Genomic DNA, 25,520 nt, shown 5'->3' on the forward strand with positions numbered 1-25,520 from the left:
TTTAAAAGATTACAAGGAAACCTCAGCTTAACTTCCAGTGCTAACAAAACACACCAGTGGTATCTTCATACATAAGAGCTCATTTCAAATATACAGAATGAGTATGCCTGTCACATAGTCTGTGGTGTGCATTCATAGAGCCCCAGTGTGTGGTTCTCTCAGCAGTGTGACGGGATCATTCCTGTGTGTACGACAGGTCCTTTAGGGCAATAGCAGGCTTTAGGCACTGCCAGCAGTTCTCCGGGCTGCATCAGACAACATGCTTATGGCACTGAGTCATCCCCTCTCTCGCCACTCACACACATACATATGCCTTGACCTTGTGTGACCATGACGGGCATGGGCAAGGTCTATCAGTGCTACTCCAGTGTGAAGCTGGCCTGGGATAAGGACCCGCCCCTCTAGACCCACCCTACTAGACCTTAGCGCTCCATGGCCCTGGAGAGCTGTGTCAGTCTCTTCTGATTGTCGATCACTTTGAGGTTCTGAACATAGTGTTGAACGTTGGTGGTACTACGGAGCGTTAAGGAGTGATCTGAATCTAGTGAAGAGAGACAGGAGGACACATAAGGTCAAGAACAAGCATTTTTCATCAAAGAAAAATCCCATCTAATGACTCACATAATATGTTCTACAGTAAGTGGAGACTCCACAATTGTCCCTCTTGTTTTATTTGAGCAAGCCAGTGTTTGAGCAGAGGAAAACTTGCTTACATGTAGATATTCGTATGGCAGGAGCCTCCAGGAACATTCTTTCTGTAAGGCCTTTCTGTGGGGATGAAGGCACTGCAGAGACAGACAACGGCACAGTTAATATCACTGATCCCAGAGACTGGTAGACTGGCAGACATTAAGACTGTACTTGCCTCACGTAAGAGCGCGATACAGGCATCTGAATGTGGGATATGTCTCTACCCTTATCCAGTGATATGACTGGACTTCATGCCTCATGAGATTTAAGGTGGACAGCACTATTTAACATAAGTTTATATCTCATACTTACTAGGACTTATGAATACAAAACAGATCTTCATGCTATGGCATGTATGATTTAGGGAGATTGGTTTTGTTGTAATGGTCGTATATGGTTGTTATGGTTATATGGTGTGGAGATATGGCATTACCATAAGGTTGGCTTCTGCACTCTCGCACTGTTTTCAGTGTCTTAGCAATCATGTGCTACATGTTACGGGAAAAGAAAAAAACAAGTGAGACAAGTTGTTGATTCCAATTTTTCATATGAAATTACTGACACAGTGCATTTAGGCACAAGCTCACACAGAAGCTTAACGATTTCTACATCTGACAGGATCAAATTTATGGCTTTGGTTTCCACTATTTATCTGTGAGTCTGCTGAATTAATCTCTGAACTCACCATTTTCTCAAAATTGACCAAGCTGTCTGTGTAGTTCTTATTTCCTTCATGAATAAACGTCATGTCTGTGAAGGGAACAGAAGTCATGTGGGGAGTGGGCAGTTTGTGCAACAACACTCACATGTAAAAAGAGTGAACTAAAGGAAGAGTGTGTCGATTAGCTTACCTTTCAGTAAGAGTGGCATGAAGGGGATATAGGGTGGACTGAGTTTGGCCACTGCTAACCTATAAGCTCTGTGATTACGTGATGGGTCCTAAAAACACAGGGACAGTAAAAACTCTGGCGCTCTGCTCCTGTTTCAGACTACATACTGACAGAGTCACCTGCCGTTATCACCTGCCATCTCAGGTGTTGGCTGAGATGATGTAAAACAGTTCAGGCAGTCTTTAAATGATCAAATGATGAATGTGCATGTCTCTCATAATCATCATAATCTCTTCAACCCTTGGAAAACTGCAATGTTTTCTTCCAAACGGCTGAGCATCTCCACTTAACATTTCACTTGTTCTTCCTACAGAGTTTCAGGAACTCATTTACAGTAGAGTAAAACACTGGAAGGTTGGCATTTGTGTTGGGCTTACCATACATCTCTCAAAGGAGCTGTAGAGCCTTTTGGTCTTGTTTGGCACTCTCTTTTAAAGGAAACAAAACTTTGATCAGAATTAAACATTTTTTACTCTTCAAAAATGAAAGCAATATGGGAACAGCATAGTGTGAATGAATTAAAACAATGTTTGATCCATAGATCATAACATTTCATTGTTCTTACCTCCCATGTCTTGTACAGCCTTTGCACTGCACTGTTACTGAGTCCAAACATCACTGCAAAAAATGAGTTGAAGTTCTTCTGTTCCTTCAAGCTGTAAGAGATTAAACTGGCAGTAAGATGATGTCAGCTAATGAAGTTAACTCATTAGAACATAAGCGCTACTTCCAAACTGGTCTTGGATGGTGAGAGAGCGAAGAACTGCTTTATTCAGACACAGACTACTGGAGGTGTGGTGATGTGATACAATGGATTTAGTGTAGATTAGTAAAATGGATCAGCAATTTTAAGACTTTTTTTAAATAATCAGTAATGTGGCAACAAAGCTACAGACCCTTTGTATCTCTGTGGTGAAACATAAGTAAATCAACCTTTACCTAGATGATTTTACATAGGTGGATAATACCATGAATGTTTGTGTGGATGTTTGCTCTGTGATTTACAGCATGGATCTGAGAGTGACCCGAGTCATTGTGTCGTCATTCAGAGGTAATAGTCATCTTGTGCTTGCGTACCCTCAGATGTGTCTGGTGATGGTTAAATATGAAAATCTACAGCACTTTGGGGGAGCTTGTATGTTTATCTAATGAAGTTAAAGCTAGAAGCTCTATATTGTTACTGTACAGAGATTCCACTTATCTGCGCATATACCTACACCCACGGCAATAAACATGGTCTGGTGAAATGTCTCTCCCAGTTAGCTGATTATTAGCAGTTTTGAGGCTAATGCGAAAATTTAATTGGAATAGTATTATTTGAAAAATGAAGAAAAATATTGTAGTATTGTGTAAGTATTGCTAAGTAATGCTACATGTACTTTTTCAAAATGATTACTTCCTGTCTTGCCCAAAGCTGTACTGTATTTGCTAAGGATGAAATTTCCTTCTGCTGTCCTGTCTGCCTCAGTGCTTCTCACTGTGTCGGTATTTACTCCACTGTGCTGCAGTGAACGAGGACACACACATGTGGCATGGGAAGCTGTTTTAATGCTTAAAGATTGCTTACAGCACATGTCCAGCAGTGCGCACAAAAGTGTCTGATAATTATTGTCAATAAATAAAAGTGTCTGATAATTATTGTCAATAAATAAAAGTGTCCGATAATTATTATCAACAAATAATAGTGTCTGATAATTACTGTCAATAAATAAAAGTGTCTTATAATTATTGTCAATAAATAGAAGCTGTGGAGCTAAAATATCCAAATGTCTGCACTAAAAAAATCCAAAACTAAACATAAACATAACATAAACATAAACAGGGCTCAACATGTGAAGCATTTTTCACACTAGTGTAGGATATTAGTTTAAATATAACATGATAAGTGTTTTAGCTGGTGTTTTTTAAACACATGTTAAATGTGTCTTTAACTTTAAAAAAAAGTTTGAACACAGGTAGTACAGTAGATTACATTTAAACACCTCTGGCATTGATAAGTGGGTGGATTAAAAGTTGAGTTCACTTGAGTTCACTGACACTCACACAATGGCTATCTTGATAAACTTCTTGAGTAGCATGGCACGCTTGACCAGGTCCTCACATAGACAGAGCTCCGTCACCACCCAGTGCTGAACCTTGTTAAACTGACACACAAAACGCTCCAGATTTGCCGTGGTGCTGCCCGGGAACTTGTGTCTACCGAAAACATAGTGGACCAACTCCACCTGTTAGATGGCACAAAGAGAAACAGAATGATTCATATGCACGTGTGTGATTTTTCTGTTTGCCTTTATGAAAGGGTTTTAAGTGATGCCATCATACCAATGTGAGAAGACAGCGCTGCAAGGGAAATCCATGCATGTCCAAACGATGGCTGTGACGTGTTCACCGATCATTTCACTGAATACTCTGATTCTGAGTCACTGATTCCAACCCACTGTCTTAGTACATATACTGGTCCAGACCTGATGTCTTAGTACGTACACTGGTCCAGACCCACTGTCTTAGTACATACACTGGTCCAGACCTGCTGTCTTAGTACCTGCACTGGTCCAGACCCACTGTCTTAGTACATACACTGGTCTAGACCAGCTGTAAAGATAAGAGTCCTGTTCCTATCTCTCTACCCTGTGACAGGATTTATACCTTGCATGAGACACGACATTCCAGCTTAATACTCATAACAATGATATATGCTTTGGAAATGAATACGGCATTCAATGTCTGTTTCTAAACCATGGGGTCGGGGCTCATTTTAAGAATAATTTGGTGACACTCTTCTCAGTGAACTGGAGTTTTAATTAAAGCAATCCCAACATATGAAATGTCTTAATAACAGCTCCTTTACCTCGTGCATGGCTGTGAAGAGCTCCCAGTCATAGTTTGTGAGTTGGCTGGCGACGTCCTTGGAACACATCTGTTCCAGAGAGTCCATGGTGTTCTGCTCCGGCCCAAGCTGCTCCTTCAGTGGCATCTGTCAGGGCCACAGACGTCACGTCACTCCTGTTCCCTTAACTCATTAGGCGCACTTACCACATTGCCATCGCTCCATACAAAGCATTGTTAAACCACTCTAGACACGAACTTTCTAAACAATCACTCCATCTAAAGCACTATTAAACCACACTCTAGACATAAGTTTTCTGAGTGAATGAAAACGTCCATTGATGCAGTATATTACAATTCATCTCATGTTCATGGTGCTTATTACTCAAGTTACAGTTTATTAGAGTAAGTTGATTTCACAGTTTTGTGTAATCTAGGTGACCTGCAGTATACTGGATGAGAGATGGTTTCTGAGTGATATAAATAATAACACTAGGCCTAGTTACAGGGATGAATAACATTAACTGGGTTGTGACCCTGAGGCTGACCAGTATCAGTGATGAGCCTCTGGCTGCTGCATTTGTGAGACAGACTCTTAGAATTTGAGTTGTTCCTGAGAGGGGAGAAAGAGAAGACTTACCAGCTGTTCTGCCTGGCTGGCCGTACAGAGGAAGAGCCTCTCATTCAAACCCAGGGAGGTGAAGACTGCTGTAGCGTCCAGCTTCAGCTGGACCCTGTCTGAGGGACACAGAGCAAAACCACTTAAGCCCTCTACAGCCCATCAAACAGACCTAAAAAAGGCCCAGCTCATTTAAGGCATAAAATTGATTAACACCATCATGTGTTACCACATGGAGAAAACAGTGACCAGAATAAGCATGCGATTTAAGCCAGGGCTCAACACAGCTGACGTGGATGGAAAATGTCCAGTTTGGTCTGAGACTGGCCTGTCGTTTTGCGCCTACTTTACCTCCTGTGGAGTTCATTTTGAGCAGGACTTGGTCTTCCCCAGGGTTCAGTGCAGTCATGATTTCTTGGACGGACGCGTTAACAGGAAGCATAACTGTTTCTGCACTGTGGTCTGGACGGAAGATCTCATACAACACTGGAAAAAGATGTTTCAAAGCCAGAGCTCAGTCAGACAGTAAGAACTGTCCATGTTATAACAACATCTCACAGAACTGTAAATGCAAACTCTGCTACACTCCAAACTATTTTTTTTTTTTAAAGAAGTCACCTGACCTTTGTCTTGAGCTTTGATTGGTTTACATCTCCCAACTGGCTCCTCAAAATTTGCAAACCAGTCAAACGTCTGGTTGAGCTGAAAGACAGGAAAACCCACCATGGATAAAGCAACAGGCAACATGTATTCTATTTTAAACACTTAGCAAACAGTAAAAACAATGGCAAAATTTATGGTGTTAAGTAACAGTGTTGAATTACAGTGTTGATTTATGGTGTGAATTTACAGTGTTTGTTTACAGTGTTAAAAGTGTTGTACATGTAGATCTGGCAGTGAGTATCAGGCAGATAATGAGGACATATCTTAGATGAAGAGCCTTTGAGTTTTTTTTACTCACTGTGTTTTGCACTTTAGCTGATCTTTACATAATTCTGACACACATTCAGATATCACATTCAGACATACATGTTTTTCTCAAATGGTTATTCAGCCTTAGTTTCTCTTCTCTGTGTTTATCTAAGAAATCTCTCAGCTCTGCTCTGTGTACTTTTCCACAGTTTGGTTAGTTTATCATAGTGTGTCCTATTGTTCCCAGTGTTAACACAGCACTGGTCCCAGTTTGGTTAGTTTATCATAGTGTGTCCTATTGTTCCCAGCGTTAACACAGCACTGGTCCCAGAGAGGGATCATGAACAGGTATGTGGGTCAAAGTAATTTCACCTTTGTCAGTGTTGGGCATCCATTCTCCACCCTAGAGAAAAGGACAAAAGTTAAGGTTATATGAGTTATGTGAATACATTTTTTAGCAGTCACTTTGGAACTGGTTAAATAAGCAGAAAAAGACAGTGATGTTTGATAATTCCTGTTATCATTATAAGTCCTCCTTCACACACAGCAACACTAAATGTGATTAGTCTGCATGGATTTAAATGATCTCTTTTATCTGTCCTATAGCCACATTACAGAGTGCATAGGAATATTTCCTTTACACACTGCTTTTGACCATTTCTGTGAAAGTAAATGTATGTGGTTTGTGATGTGTGAGTTAGACTTGGGCGGTATCTATTTTATTATACATTCATACCTTCCTGACATTTCACCGGGGTACACGGTATATGATGGTAAATGTGTAAAAAAACAAAAACAGAAGAAACAAAAACAAAACACAAAACAAAGAGAATCAGCCGCTGGTTAATCGGCCAGTGGTTATCTAAAAGCCCTAGTAATTTTATGACTGTATGATGAATATCGATTTGATCTATGCATTTATTTTTTCATGTTGTACAGGTTGCTTTCGTTTTCTTTTATTCTACATAGTTGTGTATGAGGGAGGGAATGTTGATGTCTAACTGGTGTGCTGTGGAATCGACTAGAGGACAAAGTGTACGTGTTTATTGTAAGTAGGCTTATTGCATATTAGACAGTGTCAGTGAACTCAAGTGGTTTGCAATGTTAGAGCAATCGTATGTGATATCGCTCAGAAGCATAAAATGTCGAGATGAGTAGGCTCATATAATTTTACCATTCCTTAACTGGAAAAAGTAGGAATGCTCTTTTAGTAAAGAATGGGCCGCAGGAATATGTCGTGGCCCATTCTTTACTAAAAGAGCATTTTCCTTTCTTTTTGGCCATGATGTCGCCCGGAAGCTTTTACCTTCATATCTGCAAAGTTTGTGTCAGTTTGGTTTTTGTTTTGTAGCAGAGGAGTTCACCAGCTCCACATCTGCACAGTTTGGCTGACGGCCTTCACAGCCTCTTGATTACCGCCTTCACTGCTCTCTTCTCAGCCATTGGATGAAAGCCAGGCTTTTAGAAAAGCTTTGCTATGTTGCATTTGTATAAACCAGGTTGCTGCTTTTGACGAAGCGCTATTAAATAGAGTAGAAACTATGCTGCAACGGCATAAGCAGCTCATGTGCCAGGTGGGTAAAAGAACGCATCCACGTGTTCCTACTTCTGACAATTATAAATGAGATGACCAAGGAAAATGCAGGACATTATCTCAATATGCCGGATGTGGGACAGAGGGTCAAAATGTTGCACAGTATAAAAAACACAAAGTGGGGCGTTTGGTCACCCTACCTCAATACAGCATCTCTATATCAGTTTAATAGAGAGAGGAGTGTCTGTATTTTTGACGGTATTGAAAATCATACCTTCGGGACTTCTAAATACCCCAGTATACTGTAATACCATGATACTGCCCAATGCTCTAGTGTGAATGTGTGTGTGTGTGTGCTTGTGTATGTAAGTGTGTGAGTGTGTTCCTTACACTCTTGTCCTCCTCCTGTCCCTCAGTTGCTCTTTGAGTATGTTACAGAGTCGGGAGTCAGCCATGGCTTCTTCTCTGAGCTTCTGCCAACAGCAAAACATACCGCAGATGCTCAGCTGACATCAATATGGCTCCTTAAATCACACAATTTTTTACTGTTTTGTTTGAGAGCTTTTGTGCTGCACCGATTGCTAGAATGAGAATCCTCAACTTGATCAGGAGCAGAGAATCCCCTCTGACTGAGCCAGGTTCTGCGCTCCAACCTGACTAAAAAGTAGCATGTTCAGTTAAGCGGAGTAATGATGAGTCCCTGAGTGAAGGGGTCATTGTGTGTTCGAACGGGGCCAGACCAAAACCCTGCAGGACTGTGACTCCCTGGGAGAAAGCCTGCATAGCTCTCAGGCCTCAGTGAAAAGATGATGATATGATAACGTGAAAAACCACCAGCGAGCATGTCCGCTCAGGATCTAACACTGTACCCACATACTCTTTGCACTGTTGGTGTACTACTTTTCATTACAAGCCTATAGCATTACACATAGACTGGCCCCTCAGTGTTGTTTGAATTACTCACTCACCTCCAGAAAGGCTGAAGCTATAGGGTCATCCTTCAGCAGTGGTCCATAGAGGGTGACCCACTGACCCACCAGTTTGATGACCTTCTGTTTGGTGTTTAGCGCATAGGCCGCCTTCTCCAGCTCTGACCCCTCAGAAGGCTCAGCATGGTAGGTACGGACAGTGCTAAGGAAATACATCACTGACCCAGCCTGCTCATGTCTTCCCCAAAAGGCACTGATCTATGTGATTTAATCTGAGTTGTCTTTTGTTCTGTACTTTTTTGCTGACTTGTCGATTGTCCTCTCGGATGTATCAGTTTGTGTTTGGTTGTTTCCTGGCAATGGTACTCAAAAAAACACATTTCTGTGATGAGGGCAGCACAGGAATCCTGTTGTATGAGTTTCATTTCCAGCTTGAATTGCTCTCTTTCTCCCTCCATAATACAGCAATACAGCAAAGTTCACTTAAGAAATTCTTCCTATCTTGCGGCTATATGGTAAGTCTTACATTGTTGGCTAAAACGTTCTTCTGATACAAGTCAAAATTCGCAATACTGTGAAAAGTTACAGCGTGATGCTTGAGAGAATCCCAGAGCAATAAGAGGGATGATGGCAGGGAAAGGATATTGGTGTAGGAGAGCGGGGCAGAGCTGACTGCAGGGCATGAAGACTTTATGAGTGAGGAGGAAGTCGCTAACACAGGGATCTGCAGGATCACAGAAAAACACGTCTCATTAACAAACACTATTAGCACTAACTGCCTGTTTTCTGTTGCCGCTCACCAGAAAACACTGGAACAATTTGAGTCCTCTGACTGCAGGCTTTGAGCATTCTACAATAAAAACAACCAAGAAGGAATGCTTGGCTTTCTTTATCAGACCTACTCATTTTCTTGCCTGTTAGTGGAACATTTTGTGTGAGAAGCACCAACAAAAAAATATCTCTGAAGATTCTGCGGTTGTGGGAACTCAAATATTAAATTTATCTCATAGTTAAGGTCTTTGTGAATATTGCCTCGCCTGATTTTGGAGATGTCCTTTAACCAGACATTAACACTGGTCTGTGGTTGTACATTGCCGTTTGAATATATGGAGGTATTGGTATTTATAAAAAGGTTCAGTTAATTGATGATCACATGAGTGCCTATCCACAGACTATACAGTAAGTATATATAATGCAGTGAAAGTTAAGACACGTGTTTGCCTCTGGCCTGTATGGTTAATAAAGAAATCACATTATTGCACCTATAGTGTCACTGCCATTGCTGTCCAGCTTGATTGTCTCCAGTAGATGCTCCAGAATTTTCTCTGGGGTTCCTGACATTACTGTGTACCTGAGCAAAAGAAACAAGGACGACGTGTGTGTGAGAGGCTGAGTAGGCAGAGGAGAGAGAGAGAAAATGTAGGCTGTGAATAACTGTCATTCATAATAATTACGGAATGTTCGCCATTTTAATTGCCACCTCAGCTTGGTTTTAATGTGTTTGCTTTGTGATAATGCCAGTGATTAATTCATTTCCTAGCCAAGCCTTATTCTCACACTAACACAAGTGCAGCTGAAGTCCGTTCCTTTGTTTGTTTCATATGACTCACATTGAACAGCTCGTCAGTTAGTTACTGAGGTACAAAAAGACTGCCGGTCTCTGACTCTGCTCTTAGCTTATTACAGCAACTGTTTTGCAGTAGATAAAACAGAGTTCTTTACTATGGATGGAAATATGAATGAGTTGGGCTAGTCTTACTTGCTGCTACTTCCTGATCCTGTTTGATTGCTTGACTCCTGTCCAGAGCTCTTTTCAAGGACCAGTACAACCTTCCCGTGTTCCTCCAGCCGAACAGTGTTCGCCTCTACATCCTGTAGAGCATCGCAAACTCATTCATAAATATGATGTAAATATCACATACATGCTGAATGTGCATATATACGCCCATAGACATCCAACACAAAAAACAAATTTAAATTAGCAACAATTTTAAGTAATGAAAACAGGTCATTGATTGAACATATGTAGTAACACTTAGGTCGGGTGTGGACGCTGCAAAATTTTGTTTGCAAATAATGACCCCAAATGATCTACAGTGTCTTTGCAGTGGAACGGACAGGTATTTTAACCAACTGTGCCCAGAAATGGGACTGTGCAGTGGGGCTAGCCACCTTAAGGATGCGTATGAAGTCCTGCTTGTCCACTCTCAGGAAGTGACAGTTGTCCTCTCTGAGGATGATGGTGGCTGCACGAGGAGCATCGTTTACCAAAGCCAGCTGCCCAAAGTCATCGCCCTCATGCAGTGTTGTCACCACGCCCTACAAACACACACACACACACACACACACGCACAGATAGATACACACCACACACAGATAGACACCACACACAGATACACACACAGACATACACACATAGGTAGACACACACACATATAATGACTTTGTGTTAAGTGTTTTGGGAATGTCCCATGATGTAGTGATCATTGTGATCAAAGACCACAGAGTTCAACCTTAATGACTTTACCTTGCCGTGTGTGATGACATTCACAGATCCCTTCCAGATAATATACCAGGATGTGCCTTTGTCCCCCTGACTGAACACTGAAACAAACGGTCATGAAACGGGTCCAAGTTAAAAAAAACATGTTTCATGACTTTTCCCTGAAATAAGTCTATGGTCATGGAGGAATTCTCATGGAGCACTGTGGCTGTCACATTCCCCTCTCTTGCCTTCTTATTTCTATAGGAGAGTAGGCAGCTGGGGCTCTGAGTCACATTAACACAGACTGAGACATGAACATTATGATGTGTTTACATGGTCCATTCACTGTCACTGAAAACCCTGAGGTGAGAATGGGAACTTTCTGAAGGTGGAGACTGGGTTTAAATTGATAGATGACCTTTTACAGCTTTCTGCATTCAGTGTTTAATGCAATGACAAACAGTTACTGCCTCATAAACGTCATCAACTCTGTCACTATTCTCTTTTATACCACTGTGTAGGACAGAATCCAAATTAGGCTAAAATGCCACAAACAGAAATGCTGAGATTAAATCACCCACTGACAGTTTGTGAGTGACAGATGAACATAATCAAAATGCTTGTCATTCCTGCGATGATCAGTCTGTCATTGGAGAGGCCGTGTGATTGGCTGGAGCTCAGCTGTCTCAGCTACATACGCACACACTGGATGACAGCCTGCATGATCCCTGTAGCTCTGTGCTAAAGTACGCTACACACATTCTAAAGTACGCCAGGCAGACTTCTCATGCCACCCGAGCTTTCCCACTCACAGACTGTTCCTGCCTTTGCATGCGACTCAAACACCAGCACTGCTGCCAACTCCTTCCGCACCTATGGGAGAAAGAGAGAGCGATGTGACGAAACAAGTGGAAAATGAGACACGGGCACTGCTTGTTGAGCAAACGGGGAGTCTAGCAGAACGTGCACACTTACCGAAGTGGACAGGTGAGCGACTGCCTTGACATGGAGTAGCTCCTCATAAATAACCTCCAGGTCCTCTGGGGTTCTCTGGCTTGGACTGTGACAAACACACACTCTTTCATATGACATTTATCACAACCTCTCTGCTCATACGTCTGTGTGTTTCTATAACTCTTAAACAGTGCAGATTACACAAGACGAGTAACACTGATGTAAATGCTATGTCAGCGTCATGTGGAGATGTTTGAATCTCTTTGGATGTAGGTATGCTATGTATCTTAAAGATCGGACAGCAGAACCACATTGTCTCTGCTCACCATTTACGCAGTATCATGGTCAGAAGAGCATCTGGACCCATCTGGAGTAGAAAAGACAGGCTCTCCTGGAGCTCCTCTTCCTTGGACTCTTCCTCATTAGTTGTATGACTCAGATCAAATTCTGTATCCATGAAACGGTAGAAGTGTGTCTCCTTGTCATTGAAGTTCAGTTCTTGCTTCACTACACAGTGCAGGACAAAAAAAGATTCTCATTTGACCAATCAACATAACTGTCACTGTTGTCAGGTTTAGATGTTTGGTTGTTTCCATATGCTCCAAGAAAATAATTTACCATGAACCAGGATTCCCTCATCCACCAACACCTGCCACATTCCCACCACCTGAATACGAGACTGGAAGGAATCATTTTGCTTCATCAGCCAATCAACAAGCTCCTTCCCACTGCAGCACTGCCTGTGGGGAAGAAGACATGCAGGCCGGTCAGCTGTTACTTTATATCACAATGAAATTGGACATCTTTCTGTCTTTACTTCAAACAGCTCATTCCCATATGATTAAATACTATAGTATACTACAGTAAATAGACTGTAGTATACCCTCCATTTTACTATAGTAAATACTGCAGTGTTTTTGAACCATACTATAGTTATTTTACTGTAGTATACTATAGTATACTACAGTAAATATTCTGTAGGTATGCCCTCCATTTTGAACTGTACTATAGTTATTTTACTGTAGTATGCTTTATTATACTACAGTATACCATAGTATACTACTGTAGTTATTTTACTGTGGTATACTATAGTATACCACAGTAAAATAAGTATAGCACGGTTCAAAAACATTACAGTATTTACTATAGTAAAATGGAGGGTATACTACAGTTTATTTACTGTAGTATACTACAGTATTTTTTCATATGGGCTGTCACATTAGGCTACTATGATTTACCAAAGCACACAACAAACACTCTAGTGCACTAGTGTATGTTTTAGCAACTATTACATCATACTATAGTATGCTACGTAGTAAACACAGTATACTTACTCCAGTGTACAGCAACTTGCTATAGTATCTACTACAGTTGGCCTATACCACAGTATACGGTACACAATGTATATTAACTTACTATAGTATCTACTACAGTATATCACAATGTATAGTAACATAATGTAGTCTCTATTACAGTATACCACAATGTACAGTAACTTACTATAGACTCTACTACAGTATATCACAATGTATAGTAAATTACTGTAGTATCTACTATAGTATACCACAATGTATAGTTACCTACTGTAGTATACCACAGCATATAGTAACTTACTACCGTAAATACCACAGTATACTACAGTAAGCTATAGTAAACTACTGTTTACTGTAGTACATACTATAGTATACTATAATATTTTTTCATATGGGTTTAGTCAATGAGTTCTTTCCTATTTTAGTAGAGCTGTTCTTAGTGGTTCATTTCCCATATTTGTTGCTGGATGTCAGCACAAGTTCAAACACTAAAACAAAGTCAAAAACAAAGCAAAACAAAACAAAACAAAAAACTAAAAACAAATGAGGTGACTGCGGTCCTGAACACCAGTCCTGAACACACCAGTCCTGAACACACCTTTGTTCTCTATCATTTAGCTTCATTAGAATAAAGGACACATATGTGATACTGTGTTAAAAAAGGCAGAACGGAGAGAAAAACACACCTGTAGGTTTTAAGGTACTGCTTCCGATCTCGGATCAGGTCGGGATTCCGTTCCATCAGCATACTGTACACGACCCTGGCTGACTTCAGGATCCGATCAGACAGAAACTGAGAGGTAAAGACAGGGACAAGGGAGAGAAATGAAACTAAGCATGAAATGTTTAACTGTAAACCTATATCCATTCAGTCATAAAATCCCCTCTTACCCAACATGAGTTTGGCATTAAAGATGTATGTTTTAAACAGTGTTCTTTCACAAAATCCACTGAACCAGCCTGAATTACAGGAAGTGATTTTCTTTATTGCTGAATGATAAATGAAAGACATTTTGAAACAGATGGCGATGATTAAGCCCAAAGGTCGGCAGTGAACAATGAGATGCATCAACACAAAAAATTAATTGAAGCACTCGTGTAGCAAAACCCTAAAACACAGCTTCCAGTATGTCAATCATCTGTCAGACAGTAGCTCAGTGAAACACTCTATCTATACACAAAACACCCCAAAAATCACACTGTGTTAGTGACATTAGAATAGCCATTACAATAGGCTTTGTTTGTGGCACAGTCATCCCTGTGAGCAGTGTGTGGGTGATCTGTAACTGAACATGTGTCACAATCACTCTTGCCTCCACCTCCTCTTCCTCCGCACAGACTGACGAAGGTGTCATTTTACAAAGCCACACCTCCTCCATCCTGAGCTCTAACACTCTCTTTCCTCTGCGCCTTACATCATATCATTCCGTCTCTCCCTCATCCTCTGTTTTCCTCTGTCCTTCTGTGCCTGCCTGGCCTGGCTCCCGCACACAGACAGACTGGAAAGTTCTGTGTGAGGAGCTAACCTCACAGATGGGATGGGAGGTTTGTGTTTTTACTAGAGTGTGTTACCTCCGTGGTCTGCTGCTCTCCTCTCTCTCTGTGTTTGCCACTGCTGCAGTACACAGTACAAATACAGAGACTGTTATGTTACACACACACATGCACACACACGCACACACGTGGTTTAATAATTGACATGAAAGCAAATGCAAACCAGTTAATTTCAGTCATACTTGATACTTGATAAGAACTATTAAATTTTAAAACTCTGTCTTTAGGAAACACATTTGTAACATAAACTATCTCAAGTCTCAGCTGTTCCCATGTGTCTCAGCTGTTTCCTTGTGTCTCAGCTGTTCCCCTGTGTGTCAGCTGTTCCTGGGTGTCTCAGCTGTTCCCCTGTGTCTCAGCTGTTCCCCTGTGTCTCAGCCGTTCCCGGGTGTCTCAGCTGTTCCCGCGTGTCTCAGCTGTTCCTGTGTTCTCTTCCTGTCTCAGTTGTTCCCATCTGTCTCAGCTGTTCCTGTGTTCTCTCCCTGTCTGGTGACTGTGGGAGCTGACCACGCAGATGCCTGTCTGCTCCTGGCTGTCCTCCAGGACTGTGTTTGTCCAAGGAGGTGGTCTTGAGACAGAATTAAGTAACAGAAAAGAGTGCCTCCTGTTTCTGTCTTTCATTTTTATTCTGGCTCTCATTCAGCTGAGACCAGGGGTGCTGCATGAGGAACGATCTCCCCTCCCTCACTCCTCAGAGGCCAAGCAAACACTGGGGTCATTCACTGTGACACAATTGTGCTCTGACTAAGGAGAGATTTCCTGACCTCAGCACACACAACACAGAGACAGTCCCAACACTACCTCAACACACACAACCTTAACAAACACAGCCCACAGACAGTTTCAGCACTACCTCAGCACACACAACCTTAATAAACACAACTGACAGACAGTCCCAACACTACCTCAACACACACAACCTCAACACACACAACCTTAACAAACACAGCCCACAGACAGTCCCAACACTACCTTAGCATACACAACCTTAACAAACACAACCCACAGACAGCTCCGACACTACCTCAGCACACACAACCTTAACACACACAGCCTTAACAAACACAACTGACAGACAGTCCCAACACTCCCTCAGCACACACAACCTTAACACACACTACCCACAGACAGTCCCGACACTACGGCACCAACAGTTCCCAGCTACAGTGTAGGGACGACAGCCATGCTGGGCTACAGAGATGTGCCTGACTCAGCCTGATGTTATGGAATAAAGTTAACAGAGTGGAAAGGCCACTGTCTCTCAGATAAAAACCAAAGTGTAGCATATGGGAACAGGTCCTCTGTGTCATCCAACCAGAGATTTTATTCAGATGACATATATTATACAGATTGATGCAAATATTAATGAAACACTGAAAGCACAGTTATAGTGTTCCGGAAACTCATTGGGAGATTATATTCTAAACCTTGTAACTTGGCAAAAATGATGCCAAGCCACCAATGTCAAGCCAACCCGCCAACCCCCCCCGCCCCTCCCCACTCTGTGCCAAGACCTAGACCTTAGGCATAAGGCATATAAAGGCTCCAGTCTCAAGCCTTTTCATCGCTCCTTGGGGAATCTGTGAGAGGGCTATTTCTGTGCCCGTGCACTCATCTCTCTCGTGGGAGAGCAATGCCATTTCTCTCAGACTGGTCAGACTAAGAGGCACGTCCCGAGACATTTACATGACGTGATCATACGGGGCCGTGACCTGGCCTTGTCATCGTGTCGAACTCAGTGACGTCACACTCAAGCCCTGGGCCCAAACAGCATGTGCCTCATCTCTCAGACACACACACACAAGTCTGCGAGTCTGAACTGACCATCTCTCATTCTAGTGTTAATGTCCTTGTCTCTGTCAAACGCTCTGACCACACAACTACACCTCTAATTGAAACCTGAAGAAACACGGATGCACCTAACAGCTCCATTCAGAACCTCTGGGGATCAAAGAGCTCCCAAATAGCTGCTGAGACCCTGTCTGTTAGCAATGCATTCATACTACCAACTGTATCTGGGACATCTATGTCTGTTATTCTATGACACGGTCCAGGCAAACAGTCCGGAATTCATCAAGGGAAAGTGAGGCAGTTTGTTCAGGTGGGACCAGGTTATAGAGCAAAGTGTTCCCTGTACAGGTAGATTAACAGAGCTAACCCAGGGAGGGAATGTTAACTGTCCAATGAAGGTGTCGACTGCATGCTATGAAAACCTACTCACACACTGTTTGTGGTAGTGTGACACTGATAGATGACACTGAAAATAATCCGTCTGTTTTTCAATGGCAGACATGATGCTTCCACTGTAAGCGAAGTGTGACGGTATTTCATCACTCCTTCTCTTTGAGAATTAAATATTGACTGAGCTGGTCTGAACACCTCATTAAAGTGGAAATAATGTGAAACATAATCTGATGTGACTGGTCTCTTTGACCCACAGCACCACTCAAGAATCTGTCTCTGTTGTCCTAAACAAGGTTTATAGAATAAGATGTTAAATCATGACCGAAGTTTGAGGACAGGAATGTGTTTTAAAAGTTACAGTTAGACAGTCCATCAGTCTGTTCTGTAGTGACTTTCAAAACACCTCTGCACTGTGAAGAGTGGAGGAAACCCCAACCCCCCACCCACCCCCACACACACAAACACCCTAACACCCTGTACACAGTAACTGTGTGTAGATGGGACAGCTACCCAGCTCTAGATGGGAGGTGTGACACTGGTGGGCCGAGTGAAATACTCCATTCCTACACAGCCGAGTAGGAGGAAACAGTGAGACAATGAAACAGTGAGGGGGCGGATTGGCTGAGACATGCATGCCAAATAGAGAGGTCATGACCTTTAATGTTTCACTGTGAGAGTGCAGCACACCACTGTGTTTGTAAACATGGACGATTTTTACAGCAGCCCCACATCACCACTCAAATATCCATGTTACACTTCACTCATATACTTATATTACCCTTCATGTCCTTTATCCCCTTTGCTCAGAGGGGTCAGGGCAGGACATGAATTAAGATAAAATTACAAAGGACACTTTAGAAGTCATATTTCTTTAAGAGGACTGTTAAATGTCAGCATAATTTTTGCAGCATAGGCAAAAAATAAGGACCATGGTGTCACAGAACTAGTTATACATTGTGTTGTTTTCATGTAGCTGTGAAGCTGGCCAAAGTGCAGTGGTTCCTAACAATGTCTAGCCAGGAAGACTGAGGAATCAGAGAAAAGCGACTTTCCTGTAAGCTCAGCAATGTTTTCAAATGAATGAAAAAAATCTCACTCTCTCCACTAAAAGATGCACTCCATAGGACAGTAGCACTCCCATTAAACACCTGAGGAAATGGGTGCTTTGAGAGCTCCAGGAAAAGCTAATTTCACTCCTTGGCAGCATTAGTTGCTTTCTAATTTCCTGCTTTCACTGTTTTTAGTAAATCAATGTCCACAAGGCAGTTTCCAGACCCCAAAGGGAAAAAAACCTTTTCAGTAATTTTAACAAACAAACTTGCAAAATGTTGCTAGAGGAAAATGTGGGGGGTTATCGTGTATATGCATAGCAAGTGTGTGTGTGTGTGTGTGTGTGCGTGTGTATGCATAGCAAGTGTGTGTGTGTGTGTGTGTGTGTGTGGGTGTGTGTGTGTGTGTGTGTGTGTGTGTGTGTATGTGTGTGTGTGTTTGTGTGTGTGTGTATGTGTGTGTGTGTATAGATATCTATGAGTGCACAGCTCTGAGGAGATTCTATGTGAGGTAATGTCACATCAATGCCCATCAGTGAAGGATGATGGTGTGTAAATGAAATGACACTCCAAAACATGTTGTTTCAGCATTAGCCATATCCACGGTTCTCTCTGGCCTGTTTTAAGGTGACTGTTGAAAGAGCGGAGATAAGATTCAGGCCAAGAACGTTTTGGGTGGGGTTGGGGGCGGGGGCAGTGGAGGCTGGAGAAGGGGACGTAGCTGCTTGTCAAAAGCGGAACTTTAGACTCTTTAAGTCCTCTGTATTTGCCAGACCATTACTGAAAGTATTTTTTTTTCTTTGGAGACACAGAGAAAGAGTTGAGCATTTTCAGAGCAAACAAACACTGTAAGATACTGGCAGACAGAGAGTCCAATAAAAAGAGGTAAGGCTGTGAGGCAAAGCCTGAAAAGTGAATGCAGGAATGATTCTAAAGGTTTACAGTAATCGTTGAACTGCAAAGCCAAAACCAGTGAGAGGGAAAACACATCACATATGATGGTTTACAGCTGACATCCAAGGTCACAGAAAGCACAGCTTCTCCCTCTCTCCATGTCTCACATGATTTCCTTAAGGGGTATCGTACGCAGTCATATGACAGGAGAGATGACATAATAGTTATGCCTCGCCACAGGGCAGGAGAGTTACAATAAATAGTCATACTGGCTGTTTACTCTTCCTATTTTTTTAAATTTATGTTTGAGATTCACAGAGTTTAGAGGAAAAATGAGATGGAAAACATTTTCATGTGCTATATAAGATTCAGATGGCATTACATGTGTAATTATATCAAACAGAGACAAGCTGTGTACTTTAATGAAAACAGACAAAAGACAGATATGAAGAGTACACATTGTCATCTGGGTATGAGATGATTTTGATCATTGTGGCTTGTTGGTTAAAAGTAATCTTGGTTTATGGCTCTTAATATCTCAGTTTGTTATTCATCCAGAATATAACAAATATATGTAATGCACATTGGTGAATTAGTTAACCATAAAAAAATATATAAAATAGTGTTAATTTATGGCAATATTATCAATGATCCCTGTTTACTGTTTAAAGATAATCCTGCCAGTTCCCATTAAGGCATTATTAAATTATATAATTCCATTGTAATCTGTATAATCTATAATCCTCTGAGTACAACATCAGGCACATTCTCATGTCAAATGAGAGAAGAGTCAAAAGACACAGTCACTTGATGAGGTCTTAACGCATAGCACTCATACCTGCTTCATAGTGTCTTCTGGATTCAGAGCCTCTGGCAGCGGAGTCTGTGCGAGAGAGAAGACAGAGCCTGGTCAGAGTACAGTCACACACTTATCTGCACAATCAACTGAGAGACACTCGTAAGCCTACTGAATCAAACAGGCGTACTGTACTGACTGCACTACCACTCAGAGAAAAGCATGAGCCCATATCCAACAGCACAGTGCTGTAACTGTGGCTCTCTAGACCACAGTGTGTGTTTTCTAAGCTGCTCGACACAACCTCTCATGCTCTCTCCGACACACACAGTAAAGGCAGTAAAGGCTGAGATACTTTAAAAGCCATGTAAATATGCTATATCTCTTCTACTAATCAAACCTCCACTCTGGCCCTTCTGGGTCTGCCCACTGTTACGGCACATTTCTCACTGGGACTTGGTCAAGGTGCCCGTCTGACTGTGGATGGTGTTATCGTGGTTTTGTTTAGTTAAGGACTGCCTGAGCACCACTCACTTTTCACCCGCACACAATAACATAATGAAGGGAATCAAAGGCATGGCCGCTCCCCGCTCCCCACCGCCCACCTCACACTCATTAGACATTCATTAAAATCCATAACACACAGCCCAGCTTTATGATCCATACGGGAATCCCAGAGGAATTTTCAGCTCGCGCTCTTTGCCTGACCCTACCTCAATTAACAGAAAGACAAAAGAGGGAGAGGGAAAAGTTGAGATAATGAATTTCATTCCTGAGGAACTTGTCTGGCAGGTTGTCAAAGTTTGCAGCCTTTAAAACATCAGACAACGGGCAAAAACACACATATAGGGAGAACATGTAATGTTGATTATATGGGCTACTTCTACATCATGTTTTATCAAACATTTGATTAGGCTGTCTGAATCTCTCACAGTTCACTTTAAGAGCCAGCGTTTACATTAGAGTAATGTGAAGGATCCGTTGTGTGAGGTGCCAGTGGAGACAGCCGACTGAAGTGAACCAACACCACATGAAGGCTGTCAGAAGCACATATCAGCTTGCAGCTGCAAAACACATAAAAAACATGAAAACAAAAATGCACAGTGCTTTCCCTTTTTGTTTTCATACTTCCTTTTGGTTTAAGACCATCATATTATCGCTTTTCAATGAATTGTTTTTTTCATCAGTTCTTATACCAGTTTTCTCAATTTGTTTTTTAATTTGTGTTTTGTTTCACATTTCCAGGTCACTGTAGGACAAGTATTTTACACAGAGTCACACACTACTAATATGACTTATATTCTTATATTTTTTTATATTTCTACATTTCTTTCCTCTATTTATTGCATATCTATATATTTCCTTTTTTTAACATATATGTCTTTATATTACCTTATCTATTCTTTATTATTATCTACTCTTACTTACATTGTGCAAACTGAGCTGGCGCCGAGCCCAAGAATTTCATTACTGATAGTGATGTCCACATTGTTATCTAGTAAATGACAATAAAACTTCAAACTTGAAACTTGAAACTTGAGTATTCCAAATGTGTAAGACAACACTCTGCAAATTCAAACAAACTACTCTAAACGTGTGCTGAAGCTTGACGTGGTAATGACTGACGCTGAGGAGGTGACGCTGGCGGCGTGTCTAACTGGATATACACACAGCACGAGCTCACCTCTGTGTCCTCAAGACTGTTTTCAGCAAGGATCCTTACAACTGACTAACTGAAAGCTTTTAAAACAAAAAACACTTCCCCTTCAAAGGAATTTTACATGAAGATGGTGATTATATCATTTCCTCTGTTAGGGAATGACAAGTTAGTCTAGTGAAGTTTTGTTTTGGTGGTCGTTACTAAGAGCTCAAATGGTGCTGTGATGTAATTACACATCTTGGAAACACAAAGGATGTGTTCCAAAACAAACTCTGTTCTGTTCACAGACCTTTACTTGGGATATTCAATATGAACACTCATAAAAGGATGTGAAATTATCTGTGACATGGCCTTAGAGAAATGTTTTGATATGAGCCATACTATCTGTCAAAGTGCCCGTGGGACCCCTCTGTGGGACCCCTGCGGAGCTCCTGTCTGGTTGTTTAGACCTGTTTATTCACTGACTTGTGTGAGAGCTTGAAAAGTCTCTGTCATTTTTGTTCATCAAACCCATTTAAACCTGTCTGACCATTGCTGTAAGACATTATGATGTTGTGTGATGTTTTACAGCATTTTCTCATTTGAGGATGAACATGCGGGTCCTGTCCTCAGCCTGGGCCCTTTTTCTGAGTCTCAGTCTGGTTTAAACCTGCACACCTTTATGTCAAGTCAGAGGATTATGGCCAGTCATCAAAAGAGATGGGCACTGTCTTTCTTTTTCTCCTGTGGTGCTGAGCTAGCACAGGCTGAGGCTAAGGCTAAGGCGAAGAAAAACTCATCAGTTACCTGGGTCAGCTGAGAAACAGAAACACAAATTACCCCTGATCTCAGAGCTCATCATCCTGTAACCAGAACATACACTTCCCCTTTTGGTCATTTAATTTCTTTATAACTCATCTTTTATGACCCATTGTTAGTCAGACTGCATTTGTTCTCATTCCAGCTGCTCTGTGTTATCAACTACCATCTTCTCAAAGCACAGCAGGACTGTTTATGGACCTGGATCTCAGCTTTTCTTCTGAGGGCTCTCAGGAGAGGGTAGGTGGCTAAGGGACATTCTGGGAGGAAAAGGGAACAGTGAGAAGGCTTGTGGTCTAACTGAGGGCTCACGCTAGTACTGAAGCTCAGTTGGTGAGGACAAAAGCTAGGCCTCACACTAATCTTGTGGATGTTTATTTAACTGTGAGGAACAACTGAATGTACCACTGATAATTCTTGTACAGAGGTATACAGGAGAATGAAGCATTGGGTTAAGGGGGAGAGAGGGGGAGAAGAGGAGAATGAAGCATTGGGTTAAGGGGGAGAGAGGGGGAGAAGAGGAGAATGAAGCATTGGGTTAAGGGGGAGAGAAGGGGAGAAGAGGAGAATGAAGCATTGGGTTAAGGGGGAGAGAAGGGGAGAAGAGGAGAATGAAGCATTGGGTGAGGGGGAGAGAAGGGGAGAGGAGGAGAATGAAGCATTGGGTGAGGGGAAGAGAAGGGGAGAAGAGGAGAATGAAGCATTGGGTTAAGGGGGAGAGAAGGGGAGAAGAGGAGAATGAAGCATTGGGTTAAGGGGGAGAGAAGGGGAGAGTAGGAGAATGAAGCATTGGGTGAGGGGGAGAGAAGGGGAGAGGAGGAGAATGAAGCATTGGGTTAAGGGGGAGAGAAGGGGAGAAGAGGAGAATGAAGCATTGGGTTAAGGGGGAGAGAAGGGGAGAGGAGGAGAATGAAGCATTGGATGAGGGGGGAGAGAAGGGGAGAGGAGGAGAATGAAGCATTGGGTTAAGGGGGAGAGAGGGGGAGAAGAGGAGAATGAAGCATTGGGTTAAGGGGGAGAGAGGGGGAGAAGAGGAGAATGAAGCATTGGGTTAAGGGGGAGAGAAGGGGAGAAGCCCTAGTCCTCATGGGATTAGGTGAACTTCTCCTCATTGTCCTTTTGGGCTGTCGTGACTTGTTTTCCCTCTGTGGTTGTGTACGTAATGTAACTTTCCGCACCCTCTCTTTCTGTTGACTGAGTAAACGCCATTGTATCGGCCACTCGGTCACATGAGCGAGCACCAGTGATCCACACCCCAAAAGCAATAAAGCCTAGTATGCTTTATTATCAGCCAGAAAAATCCCCCATACATAATAAACAGTGCAATCATCATCAAAAAAAACAACAACAACAAAAAAAACATACACACATTGTAAGGTCTGAGAGAACTTTCTGAGATCCACAGACAGCCCAGAGATGTTTGCTCTGTATTGGCAACAGCCAATAACTGTTGCCTCTTTCCTTAGGAAGAGCAAACAAGAAAGAGCCACATTTTATCACCCAGGCTGTTAAATATGTGGACAATGGCTGGAAACCAGTGCACCCTAAATAACATGCCCTTTCAGTTCCAGATCTAATGTGCATGAGTTGTATGTTTACTTCTCATCCTTGGTCAACTTAGCAAACCTTTTTCTCTGGGATTGGCAATGACATGATGTTAGTGTAGTTTTGAAGGAAAAACAGAATCATGTAAAACGTAGTTTGTTAGAGGCCCAGACTCTGACAGGAGTAGACTATCTCTCTCCTTCACCAGTGTATTACCTCAAAGGGGCCTCTGAGGTATTTGTGCATCTGAGGTATTTGTCCTGCTATGTCTCCAAAAGTCACCAGCCCCTGGGCAGGAATGCAGAGTGAGGGACACTGTGGGACTGTGTTTTAACGTCCCAGTGAACACTACACAGTGACTGCCAATGACAGTCTTAATGCCTGGTTCCCACAGGCAAATCCATAACTGCAATCACAGCTCAGTGTGAAACACCATTAATTGGATGTGGACTTATGCAAAATCCTTTGAAATTTTCCAAATGATTGGTAAGTACAAGATTAACATCACCACAGGTTTATACTTGACACTTTGACCAATACCAGACCTGGATCACCGCAAAAGCCATAATAATGTTGAGAGAAATTGTTGTGTTGCACTAATTTGGGGCATTTTCTAATTAAAAACATATTACTTGAAGAATTTCAATGGACAGTGTGCTAATTGCTACATATTATTAAAACTGTTAGATAACTAACCCAGAAATTTTAGAATAGTGTTTCAGGTTTGGCTCTGGTATGTTACTTTTATTGTTCACATGTGGTCATTGTGTTGACTTCATTGGTTCCGGACACAAAAATGTATCAAAGTGTACTGATATCACAACAAGACAAGAGATACAGTCAAGCTCACACATGCAGCACATTAAAAACCTGTCTTGTGGACTGTGATTGATGTGAGAGTTATGTCAGGAAAAAATTGGCTCTCTGAGATGCGAACCTCCAATATCCTGGCATTTCTGTGTAGAGGACAAAAACTCCCCTCTGCACATCCTTTTCCACGAACAGAAGGATCAATCCTTCAGGTGAACAATAAACAATAGGCTATTATTAACTCTTCCTTCATAAAAACTTTGGCCTCGTCTTTCTCTGTGCCCACACCCCTCTTAGGAGAACAGAGAGCACCTCACTGGCCCTGCTCTTGTTTTATGTCCCATTCTGCAGTTATGTGCATAGGGTAATGTTATGTCTGCTTCCACTTTTTTCATTAACGTGGTCAGATCCTCTAGACCCGTGTCATCATATATCCCCCTCCCACGCAAATAAACATTCCACACGATACTTAACCACAATTTCAACCATTTACCTATCATTTTACCGTTCAAGACAATAAACACAAAGCACAAATATTTCCAGAACACCAGAACTTGCTTTAACTTTTCAAAAAACGAAAAAACAAGCAAACAAACAAAAATCTCGAATCATCACTCATAATTATAAAAACTTACCCAGCTGATTCCACGAATAGTCGGTGTTTCCACAGAACACCGGTCGGGATAAAGGCGGTAATTGTAACTTCGGAATAGATGCATTTTATCCGGGTCGGGAGTCAGGAACATAAGTGCTTCGATTAAAAACTCTGTACTTTTAACGCCTCGCGTGTACTACACCCACAAACATGTCTCATCTTTCCCGTTAAATACAGGCGATACGTGTCATCCGTAAGAAAATCCCATTATTTTAGCAATTTAAGGTACCACGAATCCAATCCCCGAGGCACCTGTAAGCGCTCGCGCTGCCTAGGGAAACAGTCCTCGCGCTAACTTTGGCGAGCGACTTCAACAACTAACTCGCGCCTTCCCACTCGCCCTCCCCTATCGGAGCAGACGCGCCTCTCAGTCCCCGATGTCCGTCAGCATTTGTTCCATTTCTCTTTGATACTATGCGTTAT

The 25,520-nt window shown here is 42.1% G+C and overlaps 1 protein-coding gene across 1 annotated transcript; it reads right to left on the bottom strand.

Annotated features, from left to right (window-relative positions):
* rapgef3 (Rap guanine nucleotide exchange factor (GEF) 3) lies at positions 1-25,161 on the bottom strand. Its single transcript, XM_030768771.1, has 27 exons — positions 25,078-25,161; positions 19,672-19,716; positions 13,839-13,945; positions 12,458-12,579; positions 12,166-12,346; positions 11,861-11,945; positions 11,698-11,758; positions 10,928-11,004; positions 10,573-10,719; positions 10,160-10,272; positions 9,663-9,751; positions 9,046-9,124; positions 8,440-8,590; positions 7,862-7,944; positions 6,310-6,340; positions 5,649-5,727; positions 5,377-5,511; positions 5,047-5,144; positions 4,429-4,554; positions 3,624-3,805; positions 2,146-2,236; positions 1,958-2,008; positions 1,542-1,629; positions 1,376-1,440; positions 1,124-1,178; positions 714-785; positions 1-541 (listed from the first exon to the last, which is right to left on the bottom strand). Exons 1-27 carry the CDS (start codon positions 25,159-25,161, stop codon positions 423-425), a joined length of 2,616 nt encoding a protein of 871 aa, XP_030624631.1. The 3' UTR covers positions 1-422.
* Between the last annotated feature and the right edge of the window lie 359 nt (positions 25,162-25,520).

Source organism: Chanos chanos, chromosome 3 (genome assembly GCF_902362185.1).
Source record: "Chanos chanos chromosome 3, fChaCha1.1, whole genome shotgun sequence".
NCBI lineage: Eukaryota > Metazoa > Chordata > Actinopteri > Gonorynchiformes > Chanidae > Chanos > Chanos chanos.

What these genes read in the sequence shown, in the direction of transcription:
- rapgef3 (XM_030768771.1), bottom strand. Translation starts at nt 25,161, where the DNA reads ATGCATCTATTCCGAAGTTACAATTACCGCCTTTATCCCGACCGGTGT. An exon ending in TGAGGGAATCCTGGTTCATG is followed by an intron (nt 12,347 to 12,457) that starts GTAAATTATTTT and finishes TGCACTGTGTAG; the next exon opens with TGAAGCAAGAACTGAACTTC. An exon ending in TGCAAAGGCAGGAACAGTCT is followed by an intron (nt 11,005 to 11,697) that starts GTGAGTGGGAAA and finishes CGTTTGTTTCAG; the next exon opens with TGTTCAGTCAGGGGGACAAA.